The sequence below is a fragment of the Sinohyriopsis cumingii genome, chromosome 14 (assembly GCF_028554795.1).
Source record: "Sinohyriopsis cumingii isolate HCF-2022 chromosome 14, ASM2855479v2, whole genome shotgun sequence".
In the NCBI taxonomy this organism is placed as follows: domain Eukaryota; kingdom Metazoa; phylum Mollusca; class Bivalvia; order Unionida; family Unionidae; genus Sinohyriopsis; species Sinohyriopsis cumingii.
Genome location: NC_142974.1, coordinates 60218840 through 60242047, shown reverse-complemented (window position 1 = coordinate 60242047; position 23208 = coordinate 60218840). Strand labels below are relative to the sequence as shown.

The 23208-nt window shown below is 37.4% G+C and overlaps 1 protein-coding gene across 1 annotated transcript in view; it reads right to left on the bottom strand.

Moving 5' to 3' along the window:
* LOC149783951 (E3 ubiquitin-protein ligase TRIM45-like) overlaps positions 1-23208 on the bottom strand; it is a 48059-nt gene that overhangs the window by 10889 nt on the left and 13962 nt on the right. Inside the window, exons 2-5 of the mRNA XM_089932924.1 lie at positions 7416-7439; positions 4299-4322; positions 2363-2386; positions 427-450 (exon numbers count right to left, since the gene is read on the bottom strand). Coding sequence (XP_089789050.1) covers positions 427-450; positions 2363-2386; positions 4299-4322; positions 7416-7439 — 96 coding nt within the window. The remainder of the gene's footprint in view (positions 1-426; positions 451-2362; positions 2387-4298; positions 4323-7415; positions 7440-23208) is intronic.

The window sequence follows — 23208 nt, the reverse complement described above, 5'->3', positions numbered from 1 at the left end:
AAACTTAGAACAGTCAGTAAACTAGCTTCAATGTGTCTTGCATTCTTTTGAAACTGCAACGGGACGGTAAGATAACTCATCAACCTATATCCGAACATGAATGTGTTTTGATTATGACGCAGTTAAATCAAAATATAATTTGTATAAGTATGTCCAAAATAGCAATATATTTGTATCACTGTGCGTTGAAGCAAATCAATCGGACAACCTAATGTGACCTGACATTGTGTAACTAAAATTTGAGCCTAAATAAGAAAGAAAACTTCAGGAGAGATGAACTAATGACATTATAATTGGTGGTAAAATATATCTAAATTTGCTGAAAACTTAGATTTGATAAATCAACGTATCTTATCAATCATATAATAACCTTATGAAATGTATAATTGGTACTTATTCGCTAAAAGCACAAATAATGATACTTACCAATTCTATTTTCCGTCTTTCTTCCTGAAAGAATAGAATAAATATGATATTAGAAACGGTGACGAAGACATCGCCTTTTTGCTCTCAAAAGAGACGGTATAACACCAGGCAATTAGTAGAACAAAAAGATACCAAAGGATGAGGATTTAAACAATAATTACAGATGACTCAAATATTATATTACAACGATCCGTGTATGCCCTCCATTAAGTAAGCTCTCTCATTTCACCTTTGGACTGGGAAGATTACAACTAGTCATCATCAGTTAAATCTTTGGAGAGAATACGTCGATAGTTGTTGTGACTGATAGCAGTGTACGTTACGGTGGAAGTTCAGAGAGAATACTTGTAATACTCTCGACACAGAATATGCATGACTTTGCCAAACGTCGATATGCTGAGAAAGAATAATATGATTGAATCCACTTAAAATATTGATGGTATTCTGTACTTAAAACTGAAAACAAAGTTATGGAAGATTAAAACTTTGGAACAAACTGGAGGAAATGGGATTTACGTTGTCACAGAATAGCCAAGCCGATAATTACACGGATTCCACAGATGAAAATAAAAATACGGCCAAGGAAGAAAATATATCTGGTACCAATCTAAATTCACAATTTCCTCCCAGTGAAGTCACGTTAGTTGTAAGACGCCTCTAAGTCTATTAAGAACACGGGATATGACGGTTTAATTGAGCAAGTATCGAGCAGATCTGTTTGCATAGTGTATATAGTAATATCATTATTGATAAAAATAAGGAATGAGATTTGTACTCAGTTATCCAACAGAACGAAGTGGGGTTATGCTACTAATTGTCAAATTGAAACGTATATATGGCTTTAATACTTATGTTAGGACCACAATAGCAAATGCACTAGGCACAGTCAGAAGAGATATGATATCATCCTATAATTGCATGTTCTGACAACCGTGATACTGTATGAGGTTAACAGATCATAATTCTTATATTTCGAATTTGAAACGGTGTTCCAGAAGGTGAATAAAAACTGTATATGGCTGACAGTCATGAAACTGATCATGAATATAAAGACTATGCAAGCTTTTAAGCTAAGTATGAATTATTACAACATACATCAGCTACAAACAAATTCGTGCTCCAATCTTTATTTTACCCATAGAGGTAAATTAGGGTGATTCATAATCATCCCCTGTTTATAATCTTAGTTACTAGTATTGTTACGTATGCAAATACTAAAACTAATAACAAATTTACATATACAAATGCTAATATAAATGACATATTTTCAATGCCAGGCATCACCAAGTTTATGCAATTAAATGACGATGGCGCTGTTTTCCTTTCGTTTGAAAAATTAAACATTGCTTGGTATATATTAGATGTAAGAAAGCAATGTGAGATTTTTACCGTTATCAAAAAATTAAAAATAAGACTTGTGAAAGAGGCGATCAAACCGAACGGAAATACATTTTGGAGAAGTAGATTTAGAAGTTGTTACATTATTACAGCATTCAGAGTTTTTGTCGTCAAACTTAGAACAGTCAGTAAACTAGCTTCAATGTGTCTTGCATTCTTTTGAAACTGCAACGGGACGGTAAGATAACTCATCAACCTATATCCGAACATGAATGTGTTTTGATTATGACGCAGTTAAATCAAAATATAATTTGTATAAGTATGTCCAAAATAGCAATATATTTGTATCACTGTGCGTTGAAGCAAATCAATCGGACAACCTAATGTGACCTGACATTGTGTAACTAAAATTTGAGCCTAAATAAGAAAGAAAACTTCAGGAGAGATGAACTAATGACATTATAATTGGTGGTAAAATATATCTAAATTTGCTGAAAACTTAGATTTGATAAATCAACGTATCTTATCAATCATATAATAACCTTATGAAATGTATAATTGGTACTTATTCGCTAAAAGCACAAATAATGATACTTACCAATTCTATTTTCCGTCTTTCTTCCTGAAAGAATAGAATAAATATGATATTAGAAACGGTGACGAAGACATCGCCTTTTTGCTCTCAAAAGAGACGGTATAACACCAGGCAATTAGTAGAACAAAAAGATACCAAAGGATGAGGATTTAAACAATAATTACAGATGACTCAAATATTATATTACAACGATCCGTGTATGCCCTCCATTAAGTAAGCTCTCTCATTTCACCTTTGGACTGGGAAGATTACAACTAGTCATCATCAGTTAAATCTTTGGAGAGAATACGTCGATAGTTGTTGTGACTGATAGCAGTGTACGTTACGGTGGAAGTTCAGAGAGAATACTTGTAATACTCTCGACACAGAATATGCATGACTTTGCCAAACGTCGATATGCTGAGAAAGAATAATATGATTGAATCCACTTAAAATATTGATGGTATTCTGTACTTAAAACTGAAAACAAAGTTATGGAAGATTAAAACTTTGGAACAAACTGGAGGAAATGGGATTTACGTTGTCACAGAATAGCCAAGCCGATAATTACACGGATTCCACAGATGAAAATAAAAATACGGCCAAGGAAGAAAATATATCTGGTACCAATCTAAATTCACAATTTCCTCCCAGTGAAGTCACGTTAGTTGTAAGACGCCTCTAAGTCTATTAAGAACACGGGATATGACGGTTTAATTGAGCAAGTATCGAGCAGATCTGTTTGCATAGTGTATATAGTAATATCATTATTGATAAAAATAAGGAATGAGATTTGTACTCAGTTATCCAACAGAACGAAGTGGGGTTATGCTACTAATTGTCAAATTGAAACGTATATATGGCTTTAATACTTATGTTAGGACCACAATAGCAAATGCACTAGGCACAGTCAGAAGAGATATGATATCATCCTATAATTGCATGTTCTGACAACCGTGATACTGTATGAGGTTAACAGATCATAATTCTTATATTTCGAATTTGAAACGGTGTTCCAGAAGGTGAATAAAAACTGTATATGGCTGACAGTCATGAAACTGATCATGAATATAAAGACTATGCAAGCTTTTAAGCTAAGTATGAATTATTACAACATACATCAGCTACAAACAAATTCGTGCTCCAATCTTTATTTTACCCATAGAGGTAAATTAGGGTGATTCATAATCATCCCCTGTTTATAATCTTAGTTACTAGTATTGTTACGTATGCAAATACTAAAACTAATAACAAATTTACATATACAAATGCTAATATAAATGACATATTTTCAATGCCAGGCATCACCAAGTTTATGCAATTAAATGACGATGGCGCTGTTTTCCTTTCGTTTGAAAAATTAAACATTGCTTGGTATATATTAGATGTAAGAAAGCAATGTGAGATTTTTACCGTTATCAAAAAATTAAAAATAAGACTTGTGAAAGAGGCGATCAAACCGAACGGAAATACATTTTGGAGAAGTAGATTTAGAAGTTGTTACATTATTACAGCATTCAGAGTTTTTGTCTTCAAACTTAGAACAGTCAGTAAACTAGCTTCAATGTGTCTTGCATTCTTTTGAAACTGCAACGGGACGGTAAGATAACTCATCAACCTATATCCGAACATGAATGTGTTTTGATTATGACGCAGTTAAATCAAAATATAATTTGTATAAGTATGTCCAAAATAGCAATATATTTGTATCACTGTGCGTTGAAGCAAATCAATCGGATAACCTAATGTGACCTGACATTGTGTAACTAAAATTTGAGCCTAAATAAGAAAGAAAACTTCAGGAGAGATGAACTAATGACATTATAATTGGTGGTAAAATATATCTAAATTTGCTGAAAACTTAGATTTGATAAATCAACGTATCTTATCAATCATATAATAACCTTATGAAATGTATAATTGGTACTTATTCGCTAAAAGCACAAATAATGATACTTACCAATTCTATTTTCCGTCTTTCTTCCTGAAAGAATAGAATAAATATGATATTAGAAACGGTGACGAAGACATCGCCTTTTTGCTCTCAAAAGAGACGGTATAACACCAGGCAATTAGTAGGACAAAAAGATACCAAAGGATGAGGATTTAAACAATAATTACAGATGACTCAAATATTACATTACAACGTTCCGTTTATGCCCTCCATTAAGTAAGCACTCTCATTTCACCTTTGGACTGGGAAGGTTACAACTAGTCATCATCAGTTAAATCTTTGGAGAGAATACGTCGATAGTTGTTGTGACTGATAGCAGTGTACGTTACGGTGGAAGTGGAGAGAGAATATATGTAATACTCTGGACACAGAATATGCATGACTTTGCCAAACGTCGATATGCTGAGAAAGAATAATACGATTGAATCCACTTAGAATATTGATAGCATTGTGTACTTAAAACTGAAAACAAAGTTATGGAAGATTAAAACTTTGGAACAAGCTGGAGGAAATGGGATTTACGTTGTCACAGAATAGCCAAGCCGATAATTACACGGATTCCACAGATGAAAATAAAAATACGGCCAAGGAATAAAATATATCTGGTACCAATCTAAATTCACAATTTCCTCCCAGTGAAGTCACGTTAGTTGTAAGACGCCTCTAAGTCTATTAAGAACACGGGATATGACGGTTTAATTGAGCAAGTATCGAGCAGATCTGTTTGCACAGTGTATATAGTAATATCATTATTGATAAAAATAAGGAATGAGATTTGTACTCAGTTATCCAACAGAACGAAGTGGGATTATGCTACTAATTGTCAAATTGAAACGTACATATGGCTTTAATACTTATGTTAGGACCACAATAGCAAATGCACCAGCCACAGTCATATGAGATATGATATCATCCTATAATTGCATGTTCTGACAACCGTGATACTGTATGAGGTTAACAGATCATAATTCTTATATTTCGAATTTGAAACGGTATTCCAGAAGGTGAATAAAGACTGTATATGGCTGACAGTCATGAAACTGATCATGAATATAAAGACTATGCAAGCTTTTAAGCTAAGTATGAATTATTACAACATGCATCAGCTACAAACAAATTCGTGCTCCAATCTTTATTTTACCTATAGAGGTAAATTAGCGTGATTCATAATCATCACCTGTTTAGAGTCTTAGTTACTAATATTGTTACGTATACAAATACTAACATTAATAACATATTTACATATACAAATGCTAATATAAATGACATATTTTCAATGCCAGATATCAGTAAGTTTATGCATATTAAATGACGATGGCGCTGTTTTCCTTTCGTTTGAGAAATAAAACATTGCATGGTGTATATTAGATGTAAGAAAGCAATATGAGACTTTTACCGTTATAAAGAAATTTAAAAAAAAAGACTTGTGAAAGAGGCGATCAAACCGAACGGAAATACATTTTGGAGAAGTAGATTTAGAAGTTGTTACATTATTACAGCATTCAGAGTTTTTGTCTTCAAAATTAGAACAGTCAGTAAATTAGCTTCAATGTGTCTTGCATTCTTTTGAAACTGCAACGGGACGGTAAGATAACTCATCAACCTATATCCGAACATGAATGTGTTTTGGTTATGACGCAGTTAAATCAAAATATAATTTGTATAAGTATGTCCAAAATATCAATATATTTGTATCATTGTGCGCTGAAGCAAATCAATCGGATAACCTAATGTGACCTGACATTGTGTAACTAATATTTGAGCCTAAATAAGAAAGAAAACTTCAGAAGAGATGAACTAATAACATTATAGTTGGTGGTAAAATATATCTAAATTTGCTGAAAACTTAGATTTGATAAATCAACGTATCTTATCAATCATATAATAACCTTATGAAATGTATAATTGGTACTTATTCGCTAAAAGCACAAATAATGATACTTACCAATTCTATTTTCCGTCTTTCTTCCTGAACGAATAGAATAAATATGATATTAGAAACGGTGATGAAGACATCTCCCTTTTGCTCTCGAAAGGGACGGTATAACACCAGGCAATTAGTATGACAAAAAGATGCCAACGGATGAGGGTTTAAACAATAATGACAGATGACTCAAAAATTACATGACAACGATCAGTTTATGCCATCCATAATGCTTAAATATCGAATTTGAAATGGTATTCCAGAAGGTGAATAAAGACTGTATATGGCTGACAGTCATGAAACTGATCATGAATGTAGGGACTATGCAAGCTTTTAAGCTTTGTATGAATCATTACAACATGCATCAGCTACAAACAAATTCGTGCTCCAATCTTTCTTTTACCCATAGAGGTAAATTAGCGTGATCCATAATCATCCCTTGTTTAGAGTCTTAGTTACTAATATTGTTACGTATACAAATCCTAAAATTAATAACATCTTTACATATACAAATGCTAATATAAATGACATATTTTCAATGCCAGTTATCAGTAAGTTTATGCAATTAAATGACGATGACGCCGTTTTCCTTTCGTTTGAGAAACAAAAAAAATTGCATAGTATCATATCAGATGTAAAACAGCAATATGAGATTTTGTTTTTAACAGAACTTAAAACTGTGAAAGAGGCAATTGCAACCAACTAACATAAATTGTGGAGAAGCAAGATTTAGAATCTGTTACATCTTTACAGTATTCAGAGTTCTTTTGCCTTCAAACTTTGACCAATCAGTAAAGAAGCTTCATTTTGTCTCGCATTCATATGAAACTAGAACGGGACGGTAAACATACCTCATCAAGCTATATTCAATAATGTAGGTATTGTGGCTAAGACCCAGTTAAATCAAAATATAGTTAATATAAGTATGCCCAAAATATCAATTCATTTTTCTCGTGCGCTGAAACTAACCATTCTTATAACCTAATGTGACCTGAAATTGTGTAACTAACATTTGATCCTAACTAAGAAAGAAAACACCATAAGAGAGAACAGATAACATTATAGCTGATGGTAAAATATTTCTATATTTGCTGAATAGCTAGCTTTTTATAAATCAGCGTGACTTATCAATCATATAATAACCTTATGCAATATATAATTGCTACCCATGGGCTTAAAACATGAATCATATTACTTACGTCTTCTCTTTTCTGTCTTTCTTCCTGAAAGAAGAGAATAAATATGTTATGAATCCAAGCTCTAACAAAAAGTACCAGAAAATAGTAAAGACAAGCTTTGTAAAATTTAACAAATAATTTTTTTCCCTATAATATCAAATGAAAAATGATGAAAAGAGACCTTATGGTTTTACGAATAGAATCCAAAAATAATCCACAAATCGAAACACAGACCTCGAATCCCGCTGAAATCCAAAATGGAAGACCATGACGTCTGTTGTATCCTGCGAAGTGCTGTTATGTCAACGGTTTCTTGTTGAATCACAGAAAATATTATTCCAGTTTTGAATTTTGTATAAATTTCAGTGAATGTCTTTGTCCAAGAATTTTGTAGCAGCACCTATGTATTTCTTGGGAAAAGAATCACTTGAATTCAAACTAATTTGAAGAAAATAAAATAACCAGCCCAAAATCGACAAAACATAAAACAACTTGACCTTTCAAGAGTTAACGCACAACTAACAATCCTTTATTATATCATGAGCTAAGAGACTAAATAAAATGCAAGACAGATGCCCAGATGGGTCCAAGAGTTCAACTTTCCAGAAAGAATAGAAATGTGTTACATGATAATTATCACAACTTCCTGGTATGACCTTGACTTAACTTAATAATTCTTATTCTGAGAAAGAAATTAGAAAGTATGTTTACCAGACCTGTCACTGGTTGAGAATCAAGGTCAGAAACTAGATACAGTGTTTCTATTTTTAGGCGTTTATCAATGAAATAAAAAACATCAGGTCAAACAGAACTGAACTGAATTTCTGGACAATGACAAATCCAGTAAACAAAGTTACATTACAATAGCACGAAACTGAATAGAATAATTAAAGCTAACAAAGAATTAAATTAAATCTAATATACATAACACTTCCCCCATAAAGGAAGAGGAAAGATTTATATCATAAAGCTTTCTTATTACCATAGGTCAATTATACATGTGGCTTATAAACGAAAATATAAGAAGAAATGTTAAGAATGTTAAGAAATGTTATACATGAAATAATATATTTCCATACACGTGAAAGTGCATATGCTATTAAATTATCTTTTCTCTTGATGTACCTGATGTCAATATTATATTCCACTAACAACAAACGCCCCCTAAAATAATCTCTGATTTTTTTGTATTGCCGATGAAAGTAAGTGGATTGTGACCACTAAACACGATAATCGGAGAAGGAGATGAACTAATGTAAGTTTTAAAATGTTGCAATGACAATATTATAGGAAACATTCCTTCTAGATTCTAAATTAATTTATATGGTGCTTATTTAATTTATTAGATTAATATCACACTGGATTATATTCTTGAAACCATACTGCTCTAACCCCAACATCACTTCTATCAACAGACAGTTTAAATAATTGACTAAAATTTGGAGTTGTAAGAACTGGTGATCTCTATGTATGCCCTTTAACCTATCAAAAGACACCTGACACTTTTCAGTCCAATGAAACTTTGTTTTTGCTCAATTAATATGTCAGGGGATCAGCAGTTATGGAAAAATTGGAACAAACTGTCCGATAGTATCCATCCATACCTAAAAATCGCATCATGTGCTTTTTGCTAACAGGCAAAGGGAATTCAGAGATAGCCTTGACCTTAGCATCTATAGGTTCAACTTGTCCATGCCCCGCCATATCTCCCAGAAATGTTACAAAATCACGGCAGAACTCACTTTATGATAAATTAATTATCAAATACATCAGTGAGTTTAAGAAGTTTCGAATTGTTCCTAAATGTTCTTTCCAGGTGTCGTTGTAGATGATGGCATCATCGATGTAAGCATCACAAGTATCTATACTAGAGGTAATCATGTTCATTTGACGTTGAAAAGTACTTGGCGAACCTTTCATCACAAACGGTACCACTTTATATGTATAGATTCCAGAGTCACGAGGTCCGAAATTTCCTTTGCTCTTTGCATCAATGGAATTTGCCAAAATCCTTTCAGAAGTTTGACATATTTTGCATTTCCGATTTTGTCAATGCAATCGTCGATTCTTGGTAATAGAAATGAATATATATTTAGTCTCACTTATCACTTTCCTATATTCAGTGCACATACAGAAAATTTTATCTTGTTTCGGAACAAGTATACATGGTGAATTCCAGTCACCTTTACTGGGCTCTTTGAAATCATTCTCCAGCAAATACTGGATTTCTCTTTTCAAGTATTACTGTTTAAAAGTGTTCATCCTCTATTGGTGTTATTTCACAAGTTTGGAATTCAAAATTTCACCGTCATGGAAAATTGTGTTTGTTCTTGTAGGAACCTCTGGAAATAAGTCTCATATTTAAGTAATAACTGTTTAAGCTCATTCCATTCTTGTTGCCAATGTGAAAATGTCTGGTCCAGATTATTCAAAATGTCTGAATTCCAAAGAATTGTTACTACAAAATCAATAGTGTCCGATTCCATTCATTCACTTAAGTCCTCACTGAGTGGGCCAGGTACAATTAAATTAATTGCACGATTATCCTGGCTATCTTTGTCAACATATAGATACTTTTATAATTTATGTATATCCCAGGAGTACTATTATTATAATTTAACTCGTTCATTTTCTTCTTAACTTTGTAACAGCCGTAATACTTAATCTGATGAAAATTTTGAAGAATGAGCAAGAGAGACAGAACTATACTACCAGACTCGAAAGCGCTCTCCACTGTAGTTCTGTCGAACCATAATTCCACTTTTGTCTTGAATTGCTGAATGCCAAATTCAAGCATAATTAACTGGAAAATTCCAGACATAAAATTCTGCCCTTGATTAGATTGGACTGATTTGGGAAGGCCAAATTGAGTATAAATAAACAAACCTTAATCAAATCTTTTACAATGGTTTCAGTTTTAATATTACTATACGGAATTGCCCCTGGGAACTTTGTTGATTCACACATTATTGTCAACAAGTATTGGTTACCTGACTTGGTCATAGGTATGAGACCAACACAATATTCCATTATTCTGCTAAATGGTTAGTCAAATGCAGGAAAAGGTTGCATATGAGCCTTATGTATCTTTTGATTTGGTTTTCCTACCATTTGACAATTATGACAAGATTTGCAATATATACAAACAACACCTTTAATTTTTTGGAGAAATTGAAGTGATTCAAGATCTTGTGATAAGTCTAATTAATCCCTAAATGACCAGTCAAACGAGTTTCATGGGCCAGACTAAGAATTTCCTGTCTGTACGATTTTGGAACTACAATTTGATAGTTCACTGACCACTCATTAGCAGCAGGTACCGCGAGAAGTCTCCATTTCCTCACAAGAATCCCATTTGTAATGAAATAACAGGTACTTCAGTGGCTTCATTTTCACTAATGGCCCTTTGAAATAAACATATCTCATGATCTTTTTCCTGTTCGACGACTAGTTATTGTCGTTTGTTTCGCTGATTAGAATGAAGTGAGTTAGTAGTTACAAGCGGATCACTGTGATCAATACCCTTTAATTGATCCAAACAAGGAATGAAAGTGAAATCATCAAGAGCCTGACCAATACATGTGTCAGCTAAAGTAATACTTTCCTTATCAACATCATTCTCAAGAGCATTCTTGGCCATAGCTCTCGTGGCTGCAAAAGCTGGGTATAAATCAGGGAATTCTTTTTCATTATGATCGGCTTTCTGATCAAATTTACACAATGGGGAGTAACATTAAAAAAGCCGGACTCTACTCTCTGAATAAGAACACTCTCATTAGAAGAAGACGTCTCAGAAAAAGGCAAAGTACCTGACAATGAAAGACTCTGAGAAGCTCCTGTGTCCCTTAAAATTTTAATAGGGATGGAATTGGCCGAATTAACCACGAGTGATATAGAACCCTTCGTCATGAATGGTTCATAATTCTCCATAATAAAATCAGACTGGGTTTATTAGACCCAACAAATGTATTGCTTTCAATAAATGACCGTGACCTTGACCTTGACCTCTCAGAAATAAGGGCATTTGGAATAGGTCTGTCTTGATACGGATGCATACTTTTCAATTTAGAGCAATCAGAAATAACGTGTCATTTTTACTTGCAATAGGTACGCGGAGGTAGAGATAAGGATTTCTGATCATTCTTATCAGAAACTTCATTTCTAATAGATTGAAATTTAGAAGGGCTCATATTAGGCTGAAATACCTTTTTAACAGAAGAATACTTAGTGGAAGACCTCCCTACAAAAGAACTTTTATGAGCAAAGAAATACTCGTCAGCAGTCAGTATGAGCAGCATTTTCCAAGGTTTCGACCTTACGTTCATCAAGATATGACTTAATGTCACTATGGACACAGTTCTTGAACTATTTAAGTAATACAAGTTGTCTGAGATTTTCGTGATCTTGATAAACTTTCTTGGCTAAGCACCATCCGTCAAATAACCACACCTTTTCTCTTGCAAATTCGACATGAGTTTGTTCAGCTTCCTTTTTATAGTTCCTGAATTTTTGTGGATAAGCCTCAGGGACTAACTCATAACCCTTTAAGATGCATTCCTTAACCAGATCATCGTCAGCACTTTGCTGTAGTGACAGTGAATTGTAATTATCACTAGCTTTACCAGTAAATACACATTTTAATAATAGAGTCCAATGATCCCTTGGCCTTTTCAAATTTTCAGCAATTTGTTTCAATCTGAGGAAACTATTTCTCTACTTCTATTTCTCTAAAAGGGGGCACTAATTTAATTTTCTTAGTAACATCAAAACTCGAATTTGTATGTAAAGTAGGAATGTGATTTTTACTTGCCAGCTCTAAGTCTTTTAACCTAATTTGAAATTCCCTTTCCTCCTTCTCTCTTTGCATTTGCATCTGTCCCTCTATCTCTCCTCTTTATCCAATTGCAACTGCATTTGTCTCTCTTCTTTCAGTGTCTCTCTCCTCATGCTCCTATTGGTACTGCATTTGTTTCTCTCTCTTCTTTCTCCAATCGCAACTCAATTTGTTCTTTTTGTCACTGCATTTCTTCTTTCTGTAACTGCATTTGTTCTTTCTCTTTCTCCAATTGCAACTGCATTTGTTATTCCTCTTTTATTTCTGACGTTCGAGCATTGTTACCTCAAATTCTATCTTTTTTGTACTTAATTTTAATTCCTTTATTTTTATGTCAGAGTCTGGTATTGACCTACTAATCGAAACCAAAACTTTTAACAAAAACACTCTTTACCACCAAAAACAGGACCAAATTATTTTTGATTGCTTCGTTAAAGAAGATTTTGCCTCAGAAAGATCATATTTTTCAAATAAACAATTAAATTAAATCAAATATACCTAACATATGCATTATAAACGGTAATGAAGACTTCGCCTATTTGCTCTCAAAATAGATGGTAGATACATATGCACATATTCGCAAATGCAAATACAGTGTATACATTTATTTGAACAGAGTATTCTACAATAATCAGGTTAGGGTGGAAATGGAGAGACAGCACAAGGAATACTCTCTACACTGAATATACATTACTAGGCCACATGTTGAGATTTTCGGAAAGGATGGAATGACTGAATCCAGTTGGAGCCGTAGTAGTACTGTGTACTCAAAGCTGCAAAAGTATAGAAGATTCAAGCTTTGGAAAAGCTCGAGGAAATGGATGTTTTCTTTGTCACAAAATGACCAAAGCGATAATTACACAGACTTCTTATATGAAAGTAATTTCTTATCCATGTCTATTGATAGCAATCCTATCGATAATCGCATGTGTGTTAGTAATATTTAGTATGTTCTTTAGACAGTCATAACCATTAGTCAACACATAGGGCATTTCACGTTCCACTCTTTGTCTTCAACCACTAGAATGCATTGGTCAGCAACAATGGTAGTTTCAAATGAAGGGTGTCAAATATTACCAATCTTAGTAATAAGCCTGTAAATGATATTGGTGGTGGACCTTATTCCGCATGAAAAATATAATCCTATGTCAACCTAGGGCTAAAATTGCAAGTGGATTTGTATCTAAGACAATTCGGAGTCTGTGCCTGATTCTCTAAAATATTAAAACCATTTTACCTTGCATCAGTAATTGGTCAAATCACTTGTCTACATATTGGTATGCATCTTTGAACAATCTGTGTTTGAAAATTAATCTACAACATGATATTAAATGTTATCAAATCATCCACAAATCTGAGTTACCGCGTCTTTTAAAAAAAGAAATAAATAAGAATAAAGTCTAAACACATTCAAATAAAGTAACATAACACATTTACAATGTTTGTAAATGTCATGACCTTTTTACCGATACAAAAGTATAATGTAGATTCATTTGCATAATCTGCAATCAACTCAAAGACTTCACTTCGGTTGCAATGTTTATTACACTTAGAAAACAAAGATGAAATAACTTAAATCAATACATTTAATTTACAAATGTAAAAGTACTTGTATAGACTAAGTAAATAAATACATACAAACAGCGTGCAGTACGGTGCAATAAGGTACTGTAAAGTAATATGTCCTTGGATACGACATTATGACACGACAGAGATATCTGGTGAACCAGATAAGGACAGATATATCCCTGATTAACTCTGGTCTCACGTTGTTTATTCTTTACTTCTTAAATACCTAATGACGAGAAAATGCATTACCTTACTTTCTCATTTAATTGTTTGTATGACTATTTAAATGTAATCACTTTTCGAACAGTATTCATTGTTCGCTAATGCATATATAAGGCGATATTATACAATTCACTGTCAAATACAGTCACGTAACGGTTTCCTCCCGCAGCAGTGATAATAAAAGCGGTGTGTCTTACAGTGGTACGCGATATATATATTCCTGGACTAACCCCACTATCATTCAAATGCTTGAAAGATTTGTGATATTAGCATTTCTCTGTCCTTCATCCGATTAAGTTACAATCTTACGTGCAAGATTTGCAGCTATATAACAATAATATATACTAAAGTAAATATAAATGAGCATTCATAGTATACCACAATGTGGTATCTACTAAATGAGCTCTTCCATTTATTTGTGTAAAGTACCGAATGAGCTCGAAAATTTGTGTCAGGTAGACTCTTACTGGTATAATGTGCTAAGCTATCGATGTGCATATGATACATGCAAAATGCGGGTAAATTGATGACCTGGGAGTTGTCAACGTAGATTGTTTGGTTTTTTTGTAGCTTCGTCACGAGTTATTTTCTAGTCACTGAACCTTCTCTCCCTATACTGTGCGGCCGTATTAGAAAACAAAATCTTTGTATTAATATAATTAATGAATTATAGGTAAATTCCGATACGTTATATGGTCCGTGCACCTTCTGGCACATGGATTTAATTTTATGAATATGTTTCCTTGGGGGAGGGGGATCATCATGTGACAGTGTCAATTGATCTTCGGTCTCACTGTGAGTATGATCCGTGTGCTTATAAAGTCACACAAAAAATAAATCTGCAATTTGGTTTTCTATTACTTTGAGTTAGGCCTGGAAATGGAGTGTCATGTGCGGTGAGTGCCTGTCACAGTTAGATTATCAGTAGTAGTTAAGGGGGGTAGTTTACGGACAATGGGAATTAGCATTACAGACCCCCCCTGGGTTAGATTACGGACAATGGAAATTTAACATGGCGAAAAATCGTGGGTCAGATTACGGACAAGGGGAATTAACATGGCGATAAATCGTGGGTCACTCTACGGACAAGGGGAATTTAACATGGCGATAAATCGTGGGTCACTCTACGGACAAGGGGAATTTAACATGGGGAATAGTTTGGGCTTGTTTAGGGACAAGGGGAATGGAACATGGGATTTTTTTTTTTAAAAAAATTTTTTTAAAAAAGGGGTAGGCAATTCAAAGACTATCTCTTTTCGAGAAATATGGCTGGCCCTGAAAAGGGCCTTTGGTTTATGTTAATATGCCCTTAACATAAAGGGCATTTGCGACATCTTCTTGTCCTCAAACTTCGTCTTACAGCAGGGCCGTACATCAGAGTCCTCTTGAGGCAACCTTGTCTTTCTATATAGACTCTTCTTATCCACAGGCTGCTGCTGGTCCTGTGGACAACGGTCCACTTGGATCGGACATACATGAGCATGTCCGTCCTGAACATCATTGTTGACACAAGGGTTGAAGATTCAACGTCGGTCCACATGTTGAGGCTCCTACAATAGGTGAATCAATGCAGTGAACTGCGCTTATTTATAGGGACAGAAAGGATTGAAACGGATTGAGTTCATTCACCAATCCGAACACGCGTTACAGAATTCGGTCAGCCCGCATCCAATCCGAAGAGAGCAGTCTGTGACGTCACGTAGTCTATATAGATTCGCTAGCGCTTGTGTGCAGTCAATCTATGCGACAGTGATTCAACATGACGGAAACTCAGAAAACGATCCAATGGGGTGCACCAGCAGGGGAGACCGCCCAAGGGAACGCGGACTTACTTTCAGAAGAGGTGAATTGGGATTTTGTCGATTTTCTCTCCTCGCAAGAATTTGTTCCGGAACCTTCGTTACCTTCTTCATTACCGCAAGTGGAGAATTTTAGACAGAGACAGAAAGAAGAATTGGAGAAATTTATACAACGACAAAAGGAAGCGGAACAGGCTTTTCTCTTACAGCAACAGCAACAAGAAGAAGAGGTAAGAAAAAAACAACAGCAAGAAGAAGTAGCAGCAAAGAAACAAGAGGGTGAAAATCAAACGGTCACGGTACTGTTGGACATTTTAGCGGAGTTAAGAAGTCTGAAACAAATGTATCAGACTTCTTTATCACGACCGAAGAGAATACGACCTTCCCGAGCTAAACACGTCAACCCTGTGACTAAGCCTACCGTACCACCCTTAGTGATTTCAACCCAATCATTATCATCATTACGCAGTCCAGAAGTAGGCCTTGGCCGTGGCAAAGGCTTAAGGCAGTTAAAATTGATTGCTTAAACTCACCCCTGCACCATAAAGAAAAAAGGCCCTTTTCAGGGCCACCCACATTTCTCGAAAAGAAATACAATTTCAATTTGCCAATAACTCAAAAATAAACCCCACCCATTTTACCCTTATAGTACGTGTCTGTGTATGAGTGCGTGAGTGTAGCTTCTTATTTTAAAATCAAAACTCAAAGACTCTTACCTTATATCATTCATTTATTCTTTTCTCAATTTTTTACAATCCAATTCACAATTCACAACACAACACTTTAATAAAAAATTCATTGATTTCTTCTTTTCTCCTTGTTTAGTCTCTCTGTTTTTTGAATTTCTTCACCGTCACACTCTTTTCCTCTTCTTCCTCCTCGCTTTCTTCCCTTCTTCTTTTTTTCTCCTGTTTCTTTTTCTTCACCTGTCTTCTTTCTTCCTGAGAAGAATCCCTCTCTTCCTCTGAAGAATTCCTCTCTTCTTCTGAAGAATCCTTCTTTTCTTCTGACTCCTCTTGTTTCTTTTTTGGGCAATCTGGAGACCAATGTCCTTTTTCTTTACAATAATAACAGGTATCTTGACTTTTGTCTTTTTTAGTCCCTGTTTTTGTTCTTTTTTCACGGTCTGGACACTCTGAAGACCAATGCCCTTTCTTCTGACAGATATAGCAAGTATCTTGACTTTTATCTCTAAAGGAAGAAGAGTAGTCCGTAGGCTGGTCTGAAGAGAATTTTCTAATGACCCCTCGCAAAGCTCTGACGAAACGTTCCATCTGGTTAGTCTCTTCCATCGTTGTGCTCGGCTTGAGAGTGAAATGAATAGTGAAAGGACAAGACACACACCCTTTTATATACGCTGGTCTGCTATGACTATAAAGTAGCTTATGGTGTTTGAACTTGAGTCATTTGACTTTTTGCTTTCAAGATGAAACGATCCCATTCATTCGAGAAGAAAGAAGAAGAAAGAAGTAAGAGGCAGAAACGTGATCTATCGCCTCGTACCAGGGCTGAAATCTTGGCACAAATTCATGCCAGTGATTTTGAAGAGGACATGAGTGAACCAGAATTTGAAACCTCTAAACCAAGTTTACCACCCTTAGTCAACCCTGAAAAATACTATTCCATTCGAGAGACGGAAAAGCGCTCCTCTAGAAAATTTAGAACCACGGCTTACAAATACACGGTGAAGTTTAAAGATTTCAAGTCCGAAGTGCCGTTAGAGAAAGCAGAAGGGTTCATCACCGGAGTGTGGGATTCTCTGCTCACTGCACTTAAGCGACAATGTCAACCCAAAGAAGACGATCGCTTGAGACTTTCCATACAACACGACGGTTTGAAATCCCCTGTTTGGATCGAGTTTAGCACCCCTGCAGAATTGACTGCTTCCAAAGTCATGGACAAGATTCAACACGTACAACAATCTAATGATCAGTTTGACATCACCGATGGTAAAGCCACACTGGACATGACCCACGTCTCTCCTCCTCAAGGGACAGGACACAAAAAGATGTTATTGGTGGACGACCTTCGCAACACCAAAAAGAGTCTCGTCCGAATTGACAACCCTCATGACCAGATGTGCTTAGCCCGTGCCATCGTGGTGGGACGAACCTATGCCAACAAGAACGACACGGTAGAATGGAAAAGAACCTGGGACACTATTCAACGTTCCGACCGAGCCAAACAACGAAATGAAGCAGAACTCCTGTTACAACAAGCCGGACTGCCCAAAGACACACCCTGCGGCATTCCTGAGATGCAAAAATTGCAAGAAGTCCTAGCTCCACGATACACCTTGAAAGTGCACCCTCAAGAAGTGCGCGGACCTCTGTTGTTTCGAGGGCAAGACTTTAAGGACGGAAAATACATTCATGTCTATTATCACGATGACCATTTCGATACGATTACCACTATCACTGGATTCCTGGGATACAGTTATTACTGTGAGAAATGTGACCATGGTTATAACAATCGAGAGCAACACAAGCATTGCGGATCGAAATGCACAGGATGTTTGGCCTCTCCACCCTGTCTGAGCGAAGAACCAGTGCCTTGTTCAACTTGTCTGCGCACGTTTGTCAGCCCTACCTGTTACCAACAACATTTGAAGACGCAAGGTTCACAGAAGAAATGCGCTTGTCAACTGCTGAGATTGTGCCCTACGTGTGGACAAGGCATACGTACCAATAATACCAAGGCACACCTATGTTCAGGAAAGAAAAAATGTCACATTTGTCACCACATCGTGGACTTGGAACACCAATGTTACGTGCAAAAATACCAACCCCCACCAGAGAAAGAGGACGGTCACAAGAAGAAAGGCAATTTCATCTTTTTCGATTTCGAATGCATGCAAGAGACCGGCATTCACATTCCTAATTTCTGCGTGGCTCATCGAGCGTGCGAGAAGTGCATTCAAGAACCTATCTTCAGTCATTGCCCTCACTGCAGCAAGATTCCCGGAGGACGTGAAAAAATCTTTCGGGGGCCAAACACGTTAGCCGATTTTGCCCAATGGGTCTTAGACCCCGTCGACAAGACGTGGAGCCAAGAGGATATCGAACGTTACGGAGATTGTCATCGTCATGCCACGGTGATGGCTCACAATTTCTCCGGATACGATGGACAGTTTCTTTTGAGGTACTATACGGAACAAGGCACCGAGCGTCCTAAAGTCACTTTGAACGGAGCCAAAATCATTTTCATGCAAGTGGGACAAGTACAGTTTAAAGATTCGATGAGTTACTTGGCCATGCCTTTGAGCCGAATGCCTAAAACGTTTGGAATGACAGAAATGGCTAAAGGGTACTTTCCACACTTTTTCAATACGGAAGCCAATCAACACGCCGTTCTACCCCATTTACCTGAGGCTCACTATTACGACCCCGACAACATGCGTACCGAACAACGAGAAGCTTTCTGCGCTTGGTACCAGGCTCACGCCTCGGACCCTTTCGACTTTCAGGAAGAAATGCTAAAGTATTGTCGTTCCGACGTGGACATTTTACGGCGTTGCTGTGGAAAATTTCGAGAACTGTTCATGGAACACGGAGGGGTCGATCCTTTGAAAGAAGCTTGCACCATTGCCAAAGCGTGTTCCTTAGTGTACCGCCAACGATTCATGCCTGAAAACACCGTGGCTGTCATCAGCCCTCAAACGACCCACTTTGTCAAACGTCAATACTCGGTCAAAGCCTTACGCTGGTTACATTACTTGTGTGACAAGGAAGACAAGTGGATTCAGCATGCTCGCAACGGAGGGGGCGAAAAGACCATCGGAACGTATTCGATCGATGGCTGGGACTTAGAAAACCCCAAGATTGTGTACGAGTTTAACGGTTGCTTATTTCACGGATGTCCCGTCTGTTACCCTGACCGTGGCACTAAAAATCAGTTTTTGCAACGAACCATGGAAGACTTGTACCAGGACACTTGTCAGCGGCGCCTAAAGTTAGAACAGCAAGGATACCAAGTGGTGGAAATGTGGGAACACGAATACGATCACCGTTTGAAAACCGATCCCGAGTTTAAACGCCTCGTGGAAAGTTACCAGTTCATGGACCCGCTGAACCCGAGGGATAGTTTGTACGGAGGAAGGACCAATGCCACCTGTTTGCTATACCAAGCCGACGAAGAGATAGGAGAAGAAATCAAATACTTGGACGTGTGTTCGCTGTATCCCTACGTGTGCAAATATTGTCGCTTTCCTGTAGGGCACCCGCAATTGTTCACGGAACACATCGACCTGAAAAACATTCGACAATACGAAGGCTTGATCAAGTGTAAAGTTTTGCCTCCCACGAACCTCTACCATCCCGTCTTACCTCACCATTGTCAAGGCAAACTGATGTTTCCCTTGTGCCGTACTTGTGCCGAAACGTGCAACCAAGACCAGCCTTGCCATCACAGCCAGGAAGAACGGGCCTTGACGGGAACCTGGGTCAGCGTAGAATTGTTCAAAGCTCTGGACATGGGATACCAACTGTTAGAAGTGTACGAAATTTGCCACTTTCCCAAGACACAACAATACCACAAGGGTGACCCCACTCAGAAAGGCATTTTCACAGACTACGTGGATGCCTTTTTGAAACTGAAGCAAGAAGCCAGCGGCTATCCTTCCTGGTGTCACACTCCCGAAGACCAAATACAATTCAAAGAGAAATACTACGAACAAGAAGGCATCCCTTTAGACCACATCGAGAAAAACGAAGGCAGGCGATCGTTTGCCAAAGTGATGTTAAATTGCTTGTGGGGTAAAATGGCACAACGCCCGTGTTTACCCAAGACGGAATATTTGACAGAACCTTCCCGCTACTTTCAGATGATTCACGACAAAACCAAATTCATGAAACACGTGGACGTCGTTCGCGAGGATTTGATCTTGGTCAATTACGAAGAAGATCTGGACTTTGTACAAGACGACCCCTTTGGAAATGTCATCATTGCGGCTTACGTGACAGCCCATGCTCGCTTAAAATTGTACGAAGCTTTAGAACTGTTAGAAGAACGCGTCCTGTACTTTGACACGGACAGTTGCATTTACATCCATCACCCGATTCAACATCACCCTGACATCGAAGGAGACCGTTTAGGAGCCTGGACAGACGAGCATCCCGACGACAAGATTCTAAGTTTCGTCAGTGGCGGTCCCAAAAATTACGGCTACGAATACCGGGACAAACAAGGAGAAGTGCACACGACGTGCAAAGTGAAAGGACTGACTCTGAATCATCGTACCAGTCGAGTGGTCAACTTTGGGGTATTGAAAGAAGCCTTGCAATCGGAAGAGGATGGAAACTTTAAAGTGACCACTTACCAACCGAACAAGATTGTACGTTTACCCACTCACCACATCGTCAGTCGACCTTTGGAAAAAGTTTATCAAATCGTGTACCAGAAGCGAGTGCGACTTCCCAATCATTTCACCTTACCGTATGGACACGTTGGTATAAAACATTGGTTGTAAGAGAATAGCCACCCACCAGAAAGATGACTTCGCCACAGCAAGAATCGAGTGAGAAACCCGATGAGAACTCCAAGTTCAAACCCTACCATTTTCCAGTCTTCTTACCTGACTATTGTGATTGTGCCCGTCGATTGGACACGTTTCAGAAATGGCCTACGGATAGGGAAGGATTACCTTCTTCGCATGTTTTAGCTAGAACAGGATTTGTCTACTTGGGACCTGAGTCAGGATTGGGATACGAGGTACAGTGTTTCGCTTGCGGACTGAAGTTACGAATGGATCTATGTATCTATAAAGATTCAGCTATTCTGGAACATACTCGATGGTCTCCGCACTGCCCTTACCTTTCTATGGCCTTTCCACCCATCACACTACGGTACAATGTTGACGGTACCTTAGAGACGGTACCTTCCGAAACAAGACATAAAAAACGTAAAAAAGGAAAGATGTACAAGCTGGAGACTGCATTGCGACTAGTATAAAAAGAGGCCTATGGTCAAGATCGATAGTTCATTGTGACTACCAAGACCGAGCGAACAAGATGAATACTTTGAAAGAGACATCGTTCCAATTTGGGGATTGTAAAAAAGTTGTATCTTCCTCTAGTGTGACTAATACTGGATGGATAAGACCCAGGCATTGCGACGGAAAATGTCCGGAAGGAAACTGCGATTGTCCATGTGGTTACCATTGTAATTGCGTAACGGAGTTTGCAGACGAGTGCGATTGTGAGCCTTGCGATGGATACGATGCTGTACCTTGTGACCTGAGCGATGCCGTAAAGCATCATGGGAACTTTGTTCTCACTGCCCCTATCATGGAAAGTGATGCTGTGCGTGTCAAACCTGAGGGATGCGAAAGCGATGCCGCTCGTCCTCTTAGACATTTTACCGGGTTTCATTTTAAAGGGGAATGTCGACCTTCACGTTTACCTCCCTACGGATGTCATCCAGCCCTGAGCAAACTCCTGCCCATTTCACTCAACCCTCATCGAAACGAACCTGTGAAAAACGAATATTCGTTTCCTGTGCGTTTGTCGGAATACTGCGACTTTGAAAATCGTCTTCAATCGTTCAAAGGAAAATGGCCTAAGTATCTGGGAGGACCGACCCCTGAAGAATTAGCCAGAGCCGGATTTTTCTACTTGGGCGAAGGAGATAAAGTCAAGTGCTTCAGTTGCAGTGTGTCACTTCACCACTGGGAACCGCAAGATTCGGCCTACGTAGAACATGCTCGATGGTCACCGAATTGTCATTACTTACCTTTAGTGGGACCGAGACATTGAAGTAACTTCTTACCATAATAATCTGTTCATGGATACTTTACAAGAGAACATTCGTGCTTTGCCTGTGGAGTTGAGAGAACGCATTTACCGAGAGCTGGTCAAAATACAAGTGAAACGTAAAGAACAATTGCATCCGTTACGTCACCGGTGTTTGAACCACTGGTACCTGAAGGCTATACAAGGATTGATTCAATTGAAAGTGTTCCATCGGACAGACATTGATCAACGATCCTCTAGTTTTAAAAAGGATTGGTTTGGTATGGACGATTCTACCTACATCATTGTAAACGTACTGCATCGAATTCCAGAGGAAGAGTTAACGAATTACCAACATCTTGAACACAATGTCAACTTAGTGAAAGAGGAAACTTCTGAACGAATTGTAATGTGTAGATTAGTGACTCAACGATTTAAATTTGACACTGAAGTGAAACCATGTTTGTGCAAAGAGTACATTTCTTGTGTCAGACCAAAGAGGATTTAGTATGACCTATTCATGGATACTTTGCTAGAGAACATTCGTGCTTTGCCTGTGGAGTTGAGAGAACGCATTTACCGAGAGCTGGTGAAAATACAAGTCAAACGTACAGAACAATTGCATCCGTTACGTCACCAGATCTTTAACCACTGGTACCTGA